This window comes from Hirundo rustica, chromosome 12 (genome assembly GCF_015227805.2).
Source record: "Hirundo rustica isolate bHirRus1 chromosome 12, bHirRus1.pri.v3, whole genome shotgun sequence".
NCBI lineage: Eukaryota > Metazoa > Chordata > Aves > Passeriformes > Hirundinidae > Hirundo > Hirundo rustica.
The window spans coordinates 1,167,864-1,183,237 of NC_053461.1; the positions used below are offsets into that span (position 1 = coordinate 1,167,864).

General features: G+C 49.4%; 1 protein-coding gene across 3 annotated transcripts in view; it reads left to right on the forward strand.

Annotated features, from left to right (window-relative positions):
* IQSEC1 (IQ motif and Sec7 domain ArfGEF 1) overlaps nt 1-15,374 on the forward strand; it is a 266,555-nt gene that overhangs the window by 31,388 nt on the left and 219,793 nt on the right. For all 3 annotated transcript variants that reach the window (XM_040076675.2, XM_058422297.1, XM_058422298.1), the window contains exon 2: nt 14,948-14,977. In XM_040076675.2, coding sequence (XP_039932609.1) covers nt 14,948-14,977 — 30 coding nt within the window. The remainder of the gene's footprint in view (nt 1-14,947; nt 14,978-15,374) is intronic.

Sequence of the window (15,374 nt, forward strand, 5' to 3'; positions counted from 1 at the left end):
ACTGCCTTTTACATCCTGTGTTCAGCAGCAGCCCTGCCCTTTCCTGGCTCCGGAGGGCTTTGGCCTGGAGCAGTGCTCCCTGGCATCACCCTTGGCTCTCCAGAGGTATTTCTTACTTCTGGCTTCTCACCTTGCTGTGCTCTGGGCTGGTGGCAGCAGCTGTTGCTCACCTGAGGAGGCATTTTGAGCTCAGCCAGCAGCACAGGGGTATTCCAGAATTCTCCAGAACTCACAGAATAGTGACTAGGTTGGCAGAGACCTTGGAGCCCAGCGAGTGCCTCCTGGTACCTGCTGTGGAATGGCAGCTGGAAGTGCTGGATGATCCTGCCCTCAGCAGCCCTGGCACTGTTGTGGTGCTGCCTTTGCCCACCAGCTCCTGCTGTGGCACAGGTGCTGCATGAGGGAGGCACCTGGACAACTTTCCTTGGAATAGACACACCAGCCAGGAGCTGAGCGCCTGAGCTCGGCCCCAGGGCTCCCAAATCTGCTGCTGCTGCTGCAGGGCTCAGGCTGGGGATGGAGGTGGTGCCTTGGCTCAGCACCTGCACCTGGCCAGCTTTGCAGGGCTGATAAGCAAAGACTTCTCCCGGGGTGCCAGCATCCTGTGGTGGCATCTGTCACCCGAGGTCCTGCGCCGGCCGGAGCCAAGGTGTCCTGGGGCAGGGGCTGGGGGAGAGCCAGGGGCTGCTGTGCTTTTGGGGGACGTGGAATGGCAGCGGCACGGAGATGAGGCTGCTCTGTGGGGGAACTGCCCCCTGTTCTGAATCTCCCTTCAGCAGGGAATGCCAAACGCTGCTGCTGGTGAGAGCCAGGCCAGGCTGCTCACAGGCGTCACTCGGATCAGCTTGGTGTGTCACGCTGGGTGCCTGACAGCCTGGTCTGAGTGCCTGAGCTCCTGTGCCCAGCTGAGCAGCAGACGGGTGGGAAGTACAAGAAAGTGTTGAGAGGGATGAAAATCACTGGCTAGGTACCCGTTTGTTCAGATTATTGTTTGCATAGACGCAAAAAATGAACCTTTAAATACTGGCAATTCAAGATCGACACCTAATAGAATATCTTGTCTCTTTCTTTAAAATGAATTGTATAGTACTATTGACTACCTGACAAACAGTGATGAATGCAGTCCCTTTGCTGCTTTCTCTTCGGGGTAAAGGCAATTAAGCACTATTATATGGTAGAATTTAACACTGCTCTGTGCGGGAGTCATCTGTGCACATGGAAATGAAAGCAGAAACGATCAACAAACATCAGTGTAATGACGTGTTCTAACCTTGATAAGGAAATTATGCCTTGTCTCCAGCGGGCTGTGGGGATTTCAGGGGGTTATTTGCCTATGAATGATCTTACTCAGAGGATGTGGAAGCAGCGCACTCATCTCCTCACACATCCTCAGCCATCACCTGCAGCTCTGAATTAATTTACGAGGCCCAAACGAGAGCGCTTGGAGTCTTTCACGAGCTTAATTTTTAAGTTTAAATGTCAAGAATGAAATCATCCGACTTAATAATATTGTAGGTGTGTGTGACAAGGCGTCTTTCACGAAGAGCGTGGAAAACAAGCCCTCAAACCGTGCTGTTCCCATTCTGTGGAAGTGACAGAGAGGGCGCATCCTGCTTTTTCAGTTGTTTACAGCATCCCAGCACAGCCTTTCCATTTGCTGTAAATACGTGGAGCAAGTGCTGGGAGCAGGTGAAGGAAGTCGTGATGGAGGTTCTTGGCGCTGGATTGGAGTTGGAACAACTTGGAATTGCTAAAACTTTGTGAAGGGGGTGTTAAGGAATGGAACACCTCTACTGAAGTCACGGGGACGTGTTTGAAAATTCTCCAGTAATTTTCTCATAAGCTTCTGTAGGAACGTTCTCGTCTCTGTGCGAGTTTGAAGCGGAGTCACTGAGCATAAGCCAGGCTCAGGAGCCACTTTCTCAGGGCCCCATCAGTCCGTTTAAAATCCCAGTTTTAGTGAATATTTGCTGGTCTCTCCTCCCAGAGACTGAGCTGTGGGTACCTGCTGGTAAACCTGACCTGGGGATTTGGGGCAGCTTTTTCTGTAATGAGACCTTACCTTGAAGTTTGTTCAGGTGAAGGTTTCTGCTGTTTTTCTTGGCTCTTCGAGCTGCTGCCATCATTTGAGGAATCAGGGTAAAAGTGCTACAGTGCTTCAGCGTTTCTGCAATTTCCTCCAGCAGTTAGAAGTGATGTCAGTGTAATTTTCCCAGCTTAAGAGTTGCATTCAGTGAAATGATAAAACCAACCTGTGTTAGGATGTTTGGCTGTGAGGGAAAAAGTGGAGACAAATCTTCCCACTCTGAGAGCATTTTTATACCATATTACTTTGTAAATTTTTTTAGTGGAGTCTTCTCTTTGTCTTAATCTGAATTATCTAAAGCTGGGTATGGCCTGGGAGGTTGAATGTGTCTGTGATGGTGTCAGTTTATTTGATTTACAGCCAATCTTTATTCTCTTAGAACCTAAAACAGGGACTAGTTTCATCCACTAACTGCCTTTTAACCTTCCACTGATTGCCAGGAAAGGAGGTGGGCAGGTTCAATACTTCCCACGTGGAAATTTCCATGTGTGATATCCCGGACATTTGCATCTCCGTTTTGGGGTAAAAAAACTCCAAGCCACCGCTAATGGGCAGGTTCCAACTGCTCAGTACAGCTCCGATAATTGTACCGGTGAGGATGCAGCAGGAAGAGCTTTGGTTGCCCCAGGAAAGAGCGAGTGCTTTCAGCAGAACTGGCACATTCTGTGCTGATGTTGCCATGGGGATCACCCTGTCCTGAGCCACCAGGGAGGTTTAAGTTAAAATTGCTGGGTTTGTGTAGGAATTGCACCTCTCGATGGTGGCCCGACTTTTGCATCCTTAAAAGGGGCAGGACAGGCTGCCAGCAGAAATGTCCTGTCCCCTGCACGTCCCCACCTCTGCTCAGGAGCCTGCTGCCGCTGCCTGGGCGCTGCCTGATGTCTGCTGAGCCCTGAGGAGCTGATCCTTCAGGAATTGTCCTGAGGGTGCTGCTCCGGGGTGGAGCTGGACTGCAGAGGTGTCCCTGAGCGACTCGTGCAGCACAAACCTGCGCAGGTTGCAAGCGCAGAGATATTTCCAAGCTGATTGTCCTGCCAGCTCCGCTGTCCTTGGCCTCTGCTCACGGCAGGGATCCCGTGCCACCTTGGCAAGGTCCAGCCTGGGGCTCTGGAGCCATCATCCACAAGAGCTGCCTTCCGTGGGGAGAGATTTCTTTGGGAGCTCGTTGCTCCAGGTAGCAGTGATCCACCAAAATCACTTCCCAAACTGGAGTGACTCTTCGGGTGGGGACAGTTGATTTATTGTAAAAGGAAAGGAATCTTAAATTTCAATATCTATGTAAAGAAGCCTCTGGAGTACCATCAGTGTTTGATCTTTGAGCTCAGCCGTTTCCATGAGTGGAATGTTATTGCTTTTGTAATGTCAGAGCACTATAAAAATAGGCTCTTGATGGATGAGCATCCAGGAGGACGCTCTTCCCCCAGCTCTGCACCTACTGAATGTAAACTGGTGCTGGTTTACAGGGTTGGAGGCATTAAATTTCTTACACGCTCCAAGTGCTGACCCCTGAGAAGGCAAAGCCTGCCTAAGCAATTAATATATTGAGTGCCAGATAAATGTTACCATCGTTCCATTCGCTTGTGCCAGTACCACTCATTGGGTGTTGTTTAAATTTCGCTGGCAGCTCTAGCACAGCTAAAAATAAACTCATTTGTTTATAGACTTCTTTGACAGCAGCCAAATAAACCCACACTGTGTTGTTTTGAGCAGAAGGCACAAAGCCAGCCCAGTGCTCCCTTTGAGCGTGGCTGGAACATGCTGCTGCGTGCCTGAGGCTGCTTCCACACCTGCTTTTGTCCCTCCCACCCGTTTTACTTCCATTGAAACCTTTGTCATGGCAGTGTGCTCTTAGCAGAGTAGAGGTGTGCAGTGTGAGCAGCAGGCCCTGTTTGTGCTCACGGGGCAGAGCACAGAGCAAAGAGAGACTCGAAAGTGGCAGCAGGGGAGCTGTTAATGCTCGGGGCTGGAAATCCAGAGTGCGTGTCCATAAATCAAAGGGAAAGGTGCTGCAGTGAGCTTGGAAAAGTTCAGCAGTGTTCCAGAGGTCACCTGGACTTTGTGGCAGGGGAGCAGGGAGGATCTTCCCATCACTGCAGCTCAAGGACAGGAGGAGAGGAAGGGAGATAAGCAGCAGGACAGATGACAGCAGCCGTGCTATCTCCAGTTGTGAGATGCTGGGGCTGGGATGTCCTGGAGCTGCAGAGCTCTGCAGTGAGCAGATGCCTCTTGGGAGAAGGGGAAATGCTGAGACAAAGCATCTGGGCAGTAAAAGTAATTCGGAGAAGGTCGCTGTGGGAGCTTGCTGCAGGAGCTGGGCTCCTGTGCCTCTCTCCGAGGGATGTGTGGAAGGGTTCCTGCACAAGCTGCCAGCTGTGCTCCCTGCCCAGCCCTGCCCTCTGCTCGCTGCCAGGGAGCAAACAGGGCTGCAGGTCCCTGTCTCAGTGGGAGCCACGGCTTGGATCCTCTCACTCGGGTTCTTGTAGCTGGGGTGGAGCAGATGGGCCAAAATGCAATGGATCAGCCTGATGAGATAATGCTTAATGAATCCACACAATCCCACACTGGCTGGGGCTGGAAAGAGCTTAGATCCCACCCAGTGCCACCCCTGCCGTGGCAGGGACACCTCCCACGGTCCCAGGCTGCTCCCAGCCCTGTCCAGCCTGGCCTGGGGCACTGCCAGGGATGGAGCTGCCATCCTGGGGACCCCGGTGTTTTGCTATTTTATTTTTTTTTTTAGTCGGGGGAGTGTAAAAGCTTATGAAGTGGTTTTGAACTGAGAGAACTCACCTCAAAGGCACAGAACCAGGAATGTTTTCTTGCTAGTGGCAAATGGAGATGGACAGGATCTGCTTTCACTTAAGGTGGTTGTGCCACCAGAAACCAGGAGTGAAATATATTACTGTGAACAGTGACACAGAATTTATTTTTTGCGGTGCTCTGAGGATTAAAAAAAACCACAACACCAAAACCCCTCATTCAACAGCAAAACCTCTGAAGACTCATTGGTTGTGTCCAGGTTAGTGTGAGCTGCTGGAGAGTGCTTTGACCTAAAAGACAAAAATAAGAAGTGGCAATGTCAAGAGGCAATTGGAAATACCAAACTGTGAATTGAGGGGAAACCAGGTAGAGCTGATGGTGCAGGGATCTCTCAGGGAGTGTTTGAGTAGCACTTATGGGGGATAAAGGAGGTATTTGAAGTAAAGCTTCTAAAAAGCTGAATGGATTAGTGGTTAAAAGTCTCCCTGAAGGTTGTGATGGTGCTGAAGCCTGTGTTTGGGGACTGATTTGAAGAAAGGAAAAAGCCCACCCCCAAACCACGTTAAACACTGCCTCTCCCCACTCAGCCCCCTAAAAAAAAATCAAAAAACCTCACTGAAACAAATCCCAAAAAATCAAACAAAGCAAATAAACTCCCCCCACCAAAAACCTTCTAAGGCATTTTCCAGAAGTGAAGAACTGGGCTCTACTGCTCCATTCAGTGCCAAGATAATTTCAGAAACCTGTAACCTCCAGATTCTCAAAGGAAGGACATTTTCTATGGGGGTGGCTGTGCCAGTAACCACTGCAGGTTGTGGGACAGATGGAAGCTGACTAATAGCAAGAAAACCATTAGCTGTAAGTACAGCCATTATAATTGAAGCTGCGGCCTCCAGGCATCCAGAGAGAAGCCAAGAATCCTGACTATGGGATTGTCTGGGTGTTTTTGTAGCTTCTGCATGCAGACTTAATAGTTACAAATTACAGTGTTTCTACAGATTTAACTGAGAGTTGAAATAAAACAAGCTGAAGACTTAAATCCCATTCTTTATGCAGTCTGTCTGGTGAGCTGTAGCAGCAGAATACACACTTGGCTTTGTCTTAATCTTTTCAGGTTTTCTAATTTAGTCTTAAGTGAAGGGAAGAGTTACATCAGTGGCAGCAGAACTCGGGTGCCATTTGGAATTCCCAAGTGGCACAGGCTGGCTCCAGGGGCAGACGAACACAGCCACCAAAGTGATTTGGTTTAAACATCCTTTAGGAAGGGATTGTTCCCTGGGAGGGTGAGCAGGCCCTGGCACGGGAAGCTGTGGCTGCCCCTGGGTCCCTGGCAGTGCCCCAGGCCAGGCTGGACAGGGCTGGGAGCAGCCTGGCACAGTGGGAGGTGTCCCACCATGGCAGGGGTGGCACTGGGTGGCATTTAAAATCCTGTCCCACCCAAACCATTCTGGGATTCTGTGATGAACCAGGAGTGATGTGGAGCCCAGCAGCTCCTGTCCTCGGTGGTGCCAGGGCTGCTCCCAGGTCACAGCGAGCCCACTGAGGACAGCTTTCATGGCTCCAGACGTTTCAGGTTCTCTCCATGTTTGGCAGCATCCCGAGCGCTGCCAGGGCAGGCACTGAGCTTAATCCAGAGGTTGAGTTTGTTGAGGCTTTAATACTTCTCCTGCGTCTTTGTGTTTAATTTAGTTTGTTCTCTGGAAGTGCCATCAATTTTTTTTCTAAGAAATGCCTTTGCTGTTTTAGTGGCAAATCACTCATGCTTCTCATAATCCGTGTGTGGAATTCAACGAGCAGATGCCTCTGGAAACAGGACTCGGGTGCAGTTTACCCTGAGAATGTCATCCACACACAGTGCCTCGGTTTAAATTGCGCAGGGAGGTTTCTGGGTGTTGTAATTCTTGTTGGGTCAGTGGGTGGATTCCTGGGGTGGAGGGCTGGTGGCGGCCGTCCCCATCAGTGTCACTGTTTGTTCTTTCTCCTTATGGGACAAACATAGATCTTGTCTCCTGTGAAAGATGAGGGCAGAGCTGTGATGGCCCCCAAAGCCTGAGGATTAAGGACATAAATTTCATGTGCAGAAAATGTCTCATTCTTGGCCTTTAACTCTCTGATCCCACGTATGTCCAAAGTTCATTTTGACAACAACCCTCTGCTGGCAGAGGAACATGGAAATACTCGATACAAATGTAAGATGAAACTTGCTTCCATCATTTCCTAAATGTTTATGGCTGATGATTGCGTGTTGAGAGGCTGAATTGGTGATAAAGTGTTCTGCTGTGAGTATCTTCACAGTGTTGTGAGAAGCATTCAGCTGCTGTTGGAGGCAGGAGGGGTCTCTAAAAGGGACCATAATTGGTCCATGATTGTTGAAAAGCCACATTCAGCCTCACTTCTGAATGTAAGATAAAAGGATGAGCTTCTTGTTTAAACCCCAGTTTTAGAGAGATTTTTCTTTCTTCATAAGGCTTTACCTGGAAATGGAAAGAGATCTGAAATAATCCTGTCCCGTGGCTTTCCGCTTCTGCTCACCCTTAATTTAAGATGAAATGATGCCTTCTGTGTTCAGTATTCCACCTTCAGTACAGGTGATCACCACAGGCTAATGCTGCTTAATACTGCCTCGTCCTTCTGCAGGAAACAGATGGCGACAAGAATGTTGGAGAGAGATTTCTGATGTGCAGTTAGATGCTAAACCTCTGCTGTGCAGCTCTTCAGTGCTCCTGGGGTTAAACTGCAGTCCTCTCCCTCACCTGTTAAAACCCCACTCCCCACCTCAGCTAATGAACTGAGACACCTTTAAAGGAATTTTTGTTGTGAATTTGCTCTTCCCTGCGCTGGGGTAGGGACAGACAGGGCTGCAGGTCAGAGGTGCAGAAATAGCTGGATTGGAAAGTTTCAGCTGCAGGGGAAAAGAAGGAAGGGACTCATTTGTAAAATGATAAATGTAATAAGAACGAGGTGTTTTTCAAACAGGATGGAAGGCAGCCCTTCAGTTTTCTCAAAATTTTTTTTTGGGTCTTAAAAGCTGTTGCAAATGATAAACAATTGAAGGGGAGGGAAGCAAGGAGAAGAGGTGAAATGGTTTTGAGAGCTCCTAAACCAAGGATATTTTCCTCATATTTTACCACTTGAGATTCAGGTCCTCATCCTGGTGCTGACTTTAAGATCACCCCTCGCTTGTGGAAGCGAAATATTTGCTTCCCTTCCATATGGCCCCTTGGCAGTGCTCGTACTGAGATCATCAGCTGGCTGCTCTGTGCAGCCTGATGGCTTCATCTCGTGAGACGGGAGCTGCTGAGAGGCAGGCAGGCTGCAGGGCCGTGTTATCCTGGAGCCTTTCGCTCCCCCAGAGCCTCCACACCCCAAACTCCCTGCCTGCTGCAGGAGGGGAGCCCTGGGGAGCAGAGCCTCCTCCTGTGCGTTCTGTGTTTCCATCCCCTGCAGGCAGTGGGCTGGGTGGATGGATGGATGGATGGATGGAACCCCACTGATCACAATCCCAGTTTCTGTGCTCCTCCATGCACAGGAAGGGGTTGTGTTCAGGACAGAGCAGGGCAGGAGCGGCCAGAACGGGTGACAGAGTTGTGACCCGTGCAGAGCAGCTGCTGGGCTCCGCTCCCCCTTCCAGAGGTGACACCAAACGCTCTGCACAGAAGCAAATCACGTCTCAGCCCGCCTGTGTTTAGAGCACAGCTGCTTTGGGCTGCCCCGGGCGCGCCAGGGCGGTGGCACATCCCTGCCCTGCCGCGCTCCGGGGATGCCTCTGGCTCGGCGCCAGCAGCGCCGCTCCAGCGCTGGGTTTCCCGTATGTCCTGCTGTCGCCTGCTCTGCTCTGGCAGGCAGCTCCAGGTGCCCAGGTGGTGCTGGAGGGTCGGTGTTCCCTGCTGGGGGAGGCTGCTCCCGCCCGCCGAGCGCACAGATGGCCCCGGTGACCTTGATGGGAAGCGCGGGCTGCCTGCTTTGGAGCCCGGCTGTCGCTCCGAACTATTTTTGGGCATCAAGGGGGCCCAGGTTACTAAAAAGCCCGTGCTGGCTGAAGGAGGTGAGCGTGGGGAGGGCCGTGCTCCGCCCGAGCCAGCTCGGAGCATATGGCACAGAGCGGTGGCTGGGCTTCTGCAAATCCCTCCTCAGAGATCTCTGGGAGTTTGGAAGGGACGTTTCCTGGACAGTAGCGGCTGTCAGCAGTCCAGGAATGGATCTGACAAGCTTGTTATGGAGACCATATGCCAGGAGCTGCATTTCCGTGGTATTTATCGTAGGATCGCAGGACGGTTCGAGTTGGAAGGGACCGCTGGAGGTCATCCAGGCCATCCTCCCCGCTCAAGCCGGGCTCCCCAGAGCTCAGGATTGTGTCCAGATGGCTGGAGTAGGGAATGCAGCGAGTGATCTGCGGGAGACAAGGGTCCGCTGCCTCTCGTGGGCTGAGACACGACAAAAATGGAATCTAGAGATCCATGAGCCATGAGGAGCCATGGAAGTGCCTCTTTTCAATGCTCCTGTCCAGGCTCGTGGTTAGAACTCACTTTAAAGGGTAAAAAAACCCCAAGAAACAGGCTATTTTCTCAGCGTGGTCTGTGTGTAACAGCTTTGTAAGGAGATTTTGGTGGCCAGGGCCAGCTGAGCAGGGCATTCCCAGGGCTGGGAGGGGAGGATGCTGCTGGGGCTGGAGGGGCTCTGCACAAACAGGAGTGCCTGCAACCTGCACAGAGCGAAGCTGCCTTTAAAAAGGGCACCTGCAGTATTAACTGTCACTCGAGGTGGCTAAAAAGTCACTTTCTTTAATGGGAGTTGGAGAAAATAAGGACAAAACCAATGTCATTAGTGATGTTCTGGGTGAAGTACGGCGCTGTCTCATTGAACACGGTTAATTGGTGGTTGTAGGCGCAAAATCCAGTCAATTTAGCGAACAGGTTCTTTTGAAGCAGTCAGTTTTGTGTTGTGCTCTAGCACAGAGCTCACAGCACACCCTCCTCCACAGCCCAGCACAGCTCCTTACCCCGTGGGGTGTTCCTGGGGAGAGTGGCCACACCTGGGAACTGTCCGGGGATTTTGGGGGCAGCACTTCCAGCAGTAGCTGGTGGTTATCCACAGCACACAGCAGGGACTGGGCACCTCCTCCCTGCCTTTTGTTATCAAATGGTGCCTGAAAGTGCATCTTACATAAGTGACCTCGCATTTCTCCGCGGGTGATTCACAGGTTTAGCTCACATTAACTTGTCTGCATGATGCCATTCCATGTGGGAGGTGTGCTGTCCTTTCATGCTCCAGCTGCCACAAGATCGTGGTCCAAGCAGCAGCCCAAATTTAGCTAGCGTGTATTGCTGATATGACTTTTAAATCTCACACTGTTGGGGGCTTGATTGAGACTTCTTTTTCACCTTGGTGGTGGGAAATCACATCTAGACTCTTGCTGCTCTCTGCACTCAGAATGTATTTATGGCTCTTTTTTGAGGGTGGGAGCAGTGGACTGGTGCCCAGGGAGCTGAGGTGTGTGGAGCATTGAGACAAATGAACCAGAAGGTTTCAATGCATTCATCATGACATCAAACCCGTGTTTAGAGACACAGAATATGGTCAGAGATACAGCTTTTTTTGTATCTTGAGGTTACCCAGAGTCCTGGGGCCTTAGTGTGAGGTTGGCACCATTACAGCTTGGTTGGAATGATGTGGGGGCTGTGGTGAGTTTGTTTAATTGTGTTGATGTGAAGGTGCTCACCCCGTTGTGCATAAGGACGGAATCTTGCTGAAGGGGCTTAATTGGTGGTGAAATTCATCATTTCTCTCTCCCTGGATCTCACCTCGCTAAAATGCTACTGACCGGGCAGTTCTTATTAGGTTTTTTTACCGCTTCCTTCAAGTCTTCAGCCCAGTAGAACCTTTTGACTCCACCTAATACACAGAGCCTTGGTGGCCACAGCAGTTTCTGGGAAAAAATCTCCACTTTGGAGATTTTTTTTTTTTCCCTCCGCTTTGGAGAATCATCCGACTTTGTTGGATGTAGGCTGGGTGGGACGGGCTTGGAGCAGCCTGGTCTGGTGGGAGGTGTCCCTGTCCACGGCAGGGCTGAAATGAGATGGGCTTTAAAGTCCCTTCCAACGGCAATAATTCCCAGTTTATGCCATGCTGGCAGTGCTGTGGGGCTGATCCAGACCCTTTAATCACGGCTGTAAGGGCAGGACAGGGTGTCTGAGCTGGGGAGGTTTTACTCCAGCTCCACCCCGTGCCGTTCCTGAGGCTGCTCTTCCCAGACTCCTGGGAGGAGAGCGTTGCTTTGCTTGGCAGAGCTTTGCACATCTGCCAGGATCCACAGGGGCACGGAAACATCGTTCACACCCAGCAGGCTCAAATAAAAATCCTGGAAAGCTCTAATAGCCTTTAGATGGGGTTGGAGGTTTCCTGGCAACACCTGCCTGGGTTTGAAACGCTGCTCAGAACATTCACCTACAGGAACCTCGCTATTCCCTGCTCCTCATACAGGGAGAATCATTCCTGTAGCCATCAATGAATTCTCTCTGGGGCTCCCTCCCTTGAAGGTAATCTGTTCCTCTGCATTACAGATGCTGAAAGATTTAATACGCTGCTACAAAGGAACGACCTGTGCCGGGTGCAGTTTTGGTTTTGAGGCACGTTCTGTGCTCAAAGCAAAGCTTAATTCAGTGCATTGAATTACACAGTGTATTGCTGTGTAAAGATTCAGTTCAGTCTTCTCCTTTTGTAAAAAATGGAATTAGAACGCTCTTTAATACGTGGTTGCTGTCTGCTCTAAGAGTCTCCTACAGTAACCCCAGCTCTCGTGGCTGGTGAGAGGATGCCTTTCAGATGGAGTCTGATTATTCAGTGGATGTTTGACATGCTGTTAGAAACCTTGGCTTTTCCCCAGTTCTTTTCACTCTGATGGAAGTGACAGCTCCAAGGAGGTGAGATCTGAGTGGGATTCCTACCACAGGGGTGGCTCTGCGAACTATTTAAAGCCCTGTCCACTTGGGGGTTCTTACAGAAGGGTTTCACTTCTGCTTTTGGCTGGTTTTGTACCACGGCTTGCACCCCTGAGCAGGAATCCCAGACAGACAGAGTGTTAAAACTTCTTGCTGTATGATTTTACAGGACATTGCCATAACTCAGTGCCTGAGTAAAGCATCTGCTCAGCAAGGAGTTGTTGCAGGGGTGGTTGAGTATCTCAGTCCGTGTCACGCACCTTGATGGTTCTGAGCAGTGTTTAATTTGGAAAATGATTGCCTTAATGAGCAAGAACAGAGCTGGTCCCCAAGCTGCCTTTGGAAGCAGCTTTAGCTTCTGCTGTTCCACTTCCAAGCGCAGCTTCAGGTGTAAACAACAAATCAGATGCCACTGGACTTTCAGCTTGTTTATTATGGCTCTAGGGGGGAATAATGAGAATTGAACGTTTCCTGCTGTGAGGTAAAATCTTTGGAACGAGGAGAAGCCGCTGAAGGAGCTCTGCTGCTGGGTTTTTGAGGTCCTGCTGTCACCTCGGTGCACAGGGGACCTGGGAACGGGAACCCCTCACATTCCCACTCTCAAGGGCTTTTCCATCTCGTGCTTTTCCCCGCGTTGTCTTTGGAATTGCGCTATTCCTGTGTGTGGCTTCCAATTTTTCGGAGCTGACATCTCCCACCAAGGGTGGTTTGTTGGAAAATTGCCAACCCAGCCAGCAGCTGGCAGCCAGGATAGTTGGTTTGTTGTTCTCCTCTTGGGGTTTTTACGGGAGGATAGTGGTGACAGAGAAATCATTTTGGTACCATGAGTGGAGCTGTTTTCTGAAATATCCATGTTTTGGGTGTGGACTGACAGGCAGTGGTGGCAGTATGTAGTTAAACAAAAATAATTCAGGGTTTTAATGTTCACTTTGGTTGGCAGCCTCCTGCAAATCTCAGGTACTGGGCTTTTTTGTTTGTTTTTCTTTACATTTGGTTTTTGGTTCAAGGTTTGTTATGATGGTTCCTGTTCCTCCTGACCTCTGCTTGCAATGAAATTACAGTAGTTACTACTGGTAGGAAAGTAATTTCTGCTTCTCTTGGCTATAACAATCTCAAAAAGAGATTGTTTCACTGTGTTTCCTACTGAGAATGAAATTCCTGGGGTCAGGATGAAGACAAACTTGTACTTCACTAGGAGCGTAATATTTAGTTCGACTCAAAATGAAATCTTGGAAACCATCCAGGGCTGAGAGGAGAAATCTTGGAGAAGGTTTCCTGACATTTATTTCATCAGTGATACAACTCAGGTATCTAAATGGAATCTGTGCTGTTCCAAGTACTACAGCACAGAAGATATTCTATGTTTTGTGGGCTTATTTTTTTTTTCCTTTAGGGTTTACCTTGAAATAAATAATGTAAGATACTGCCAGGAGCCTTTTCACCTTTCTCCTTGTCTCAGCAGTGCCAGTATCATTTATTTTGTCTGGGCCAAAAGGAATAAAAACACCTAACACAGAGCCCAGCACATGCTTCCCGTGTGAGCAGAAACATTAAATATCGATCCCCAGTCCTGCCTTTTACAGAATGCTTAAAGAAAATCGAATGCTTCATCTCAGGCTACAAGCAGTGGGTTCTTCCAGCACGGTGTTCATTCAGCCTTGCTCATCAATTACTCATTCCCTGAGCAAAATTGACCGGCTCTGAGCAGCTCTTCGGAATTTACTCGAGTGAATCTCGCCCTTGAAAATGCAAATCTAGCAGTGATGAGATTTCCCAGCTTTTCTGGGAATCCTGGACATCGAGAAGGGGTGGTGGGCTCCCTGTGCCTGTTTGCTGTGCTGGGCTGGGGGCTGATCAGCTGAGATCTCCCTCACTCACTGGGAACACCCCTTGAATCCCTCTGAGAGGGGAAATGAGCTGCAGGACGGGCTGGGGTGGCTGCTGCCACTTCCAGTGCCACGGGAACGCTTTGGGCTGGGGGACCTTTTCCCCCTTGGGTGAGTTTGTTATTCCAGCCCAGAGGAAATCAGGAGATGAGGACATTAACGAGGCAGCTGTCTCCCGTGTTTGGGCACCTGAAAGCACGAGCGATGACGTGAGCACCTTTCCCAGCTGAGGAGTGTGCTCTGCCAGGTGGAATTTGCTGAGTGTGGGAGGGTGGCACTTAAACGCTGCCTTCATTAATTTTTCCATTACTCCTGGGGGTGCGGGGCTGAGCTCAGCCTCGTGGGACCTCCCTGATTAGAAAAGTGCTTGGAAGCTGCTGTGTGTGTTAAACACCTGCGTTTGTACCTGTTCTTCCCTTGTCTTTGAGGAGGCAGCTTTGGGAGCGAGGGGGGAAAGGAACCGGGCAGATGGTTCTGTGTTTTCTCCTGGATTTTTGTGGGCTGATGAAATTCGAATGTTATGTTCCCATTTCTGCTTGGAGGTGAAATCCCTTTCAGTGTGAGCGATCCAGAATTAAGTTTCTTTGTGTAAAAAATGCTGGGGAAAGAGGAGAGGCGTGGTTCCGAGTTTGATTGATGAAATTATCTCACCTTAAACCTGCCCCTCTGTAACTCAGTGCATCTTATCCCTCCTTTTTGCACATTTCTGAAATCCAGAGGTTTTAAAGACTTTAAATTACCTTTATTTGCCAACCTTGGCCCTTTGTGAGTGTCTGGTGGGGCTGAGTGTTGGATTCCAGACCTATTTGCCTGTGACTTTTTCAGCTAAAGTGTGAAGAAGAGATGAAGACAAAAATTAAAATGTACAAAATAATCTGCTTCTAGAATAGTGTCAGAGTGTTGCTTTCCTGTTGCAAGGATGGAAAATAAATCTCTGTGCATGTTTGAGGAAGTTCTTTATTGAGGGTTCAGAGGTTTAATATTTTTAATATTTTAATATTGCAATTACTGACTTCAGCTGTTTACTGGGTTTTAACTTCTAATAGATTTCCTGGAAGCCGAAGTAGATGTGTTTATTTTCTAAGAGTCCTATTAGCCAAAAAAAAAAGTACAACAAGCTCTAGAGACTCCCTGAAGTACAGGGGGAGGGAATGCTTGAGAAGGTACACAGCTTTTGAATTATAAATGCTGGAAATAATTAATATTATTTATTTTTACAGCTTTTGCATTATAAATGCTGGAAATAACCATGCCCTAAGTATTTGTGTATTCCTTTACAGGTCTGAAGGTGACAGCTCAAGAAGCCTCAGGTATGTGCACATCATCTTGATGTCTTTGTTCTAAGAAAATACTTTTATTTTAAAGCATTAAATAGAAATAGAGGTTTGTTTCTTTTTTTAAATGTGGGCATTTTTGGTTGTGCTTAGCATGCCATTGGTGTTTTGAGTAAAGGTGGCTCTCCCTTGGATCAGTTACTGGGTAATTCTGTCTCCGGTGTGGTTTGAGAGTGAGGAGCCAGTTTGGATCACTGCAGAAGATTTCTGGTTGGTTCCTGGTGCTCCCAGTTAAAGCTCCTGCCCCACAGCCCTGTGCCAGCTGCCTGCCAGCTTTGGGGCAGCACCTGTGCTGGGGGGAAGCCCATGGACTTGTTCTGGCTGTCTCCTCCTCTTCACCTGGCAGGGAGAGCCTTCACTGACTCATTGCTGC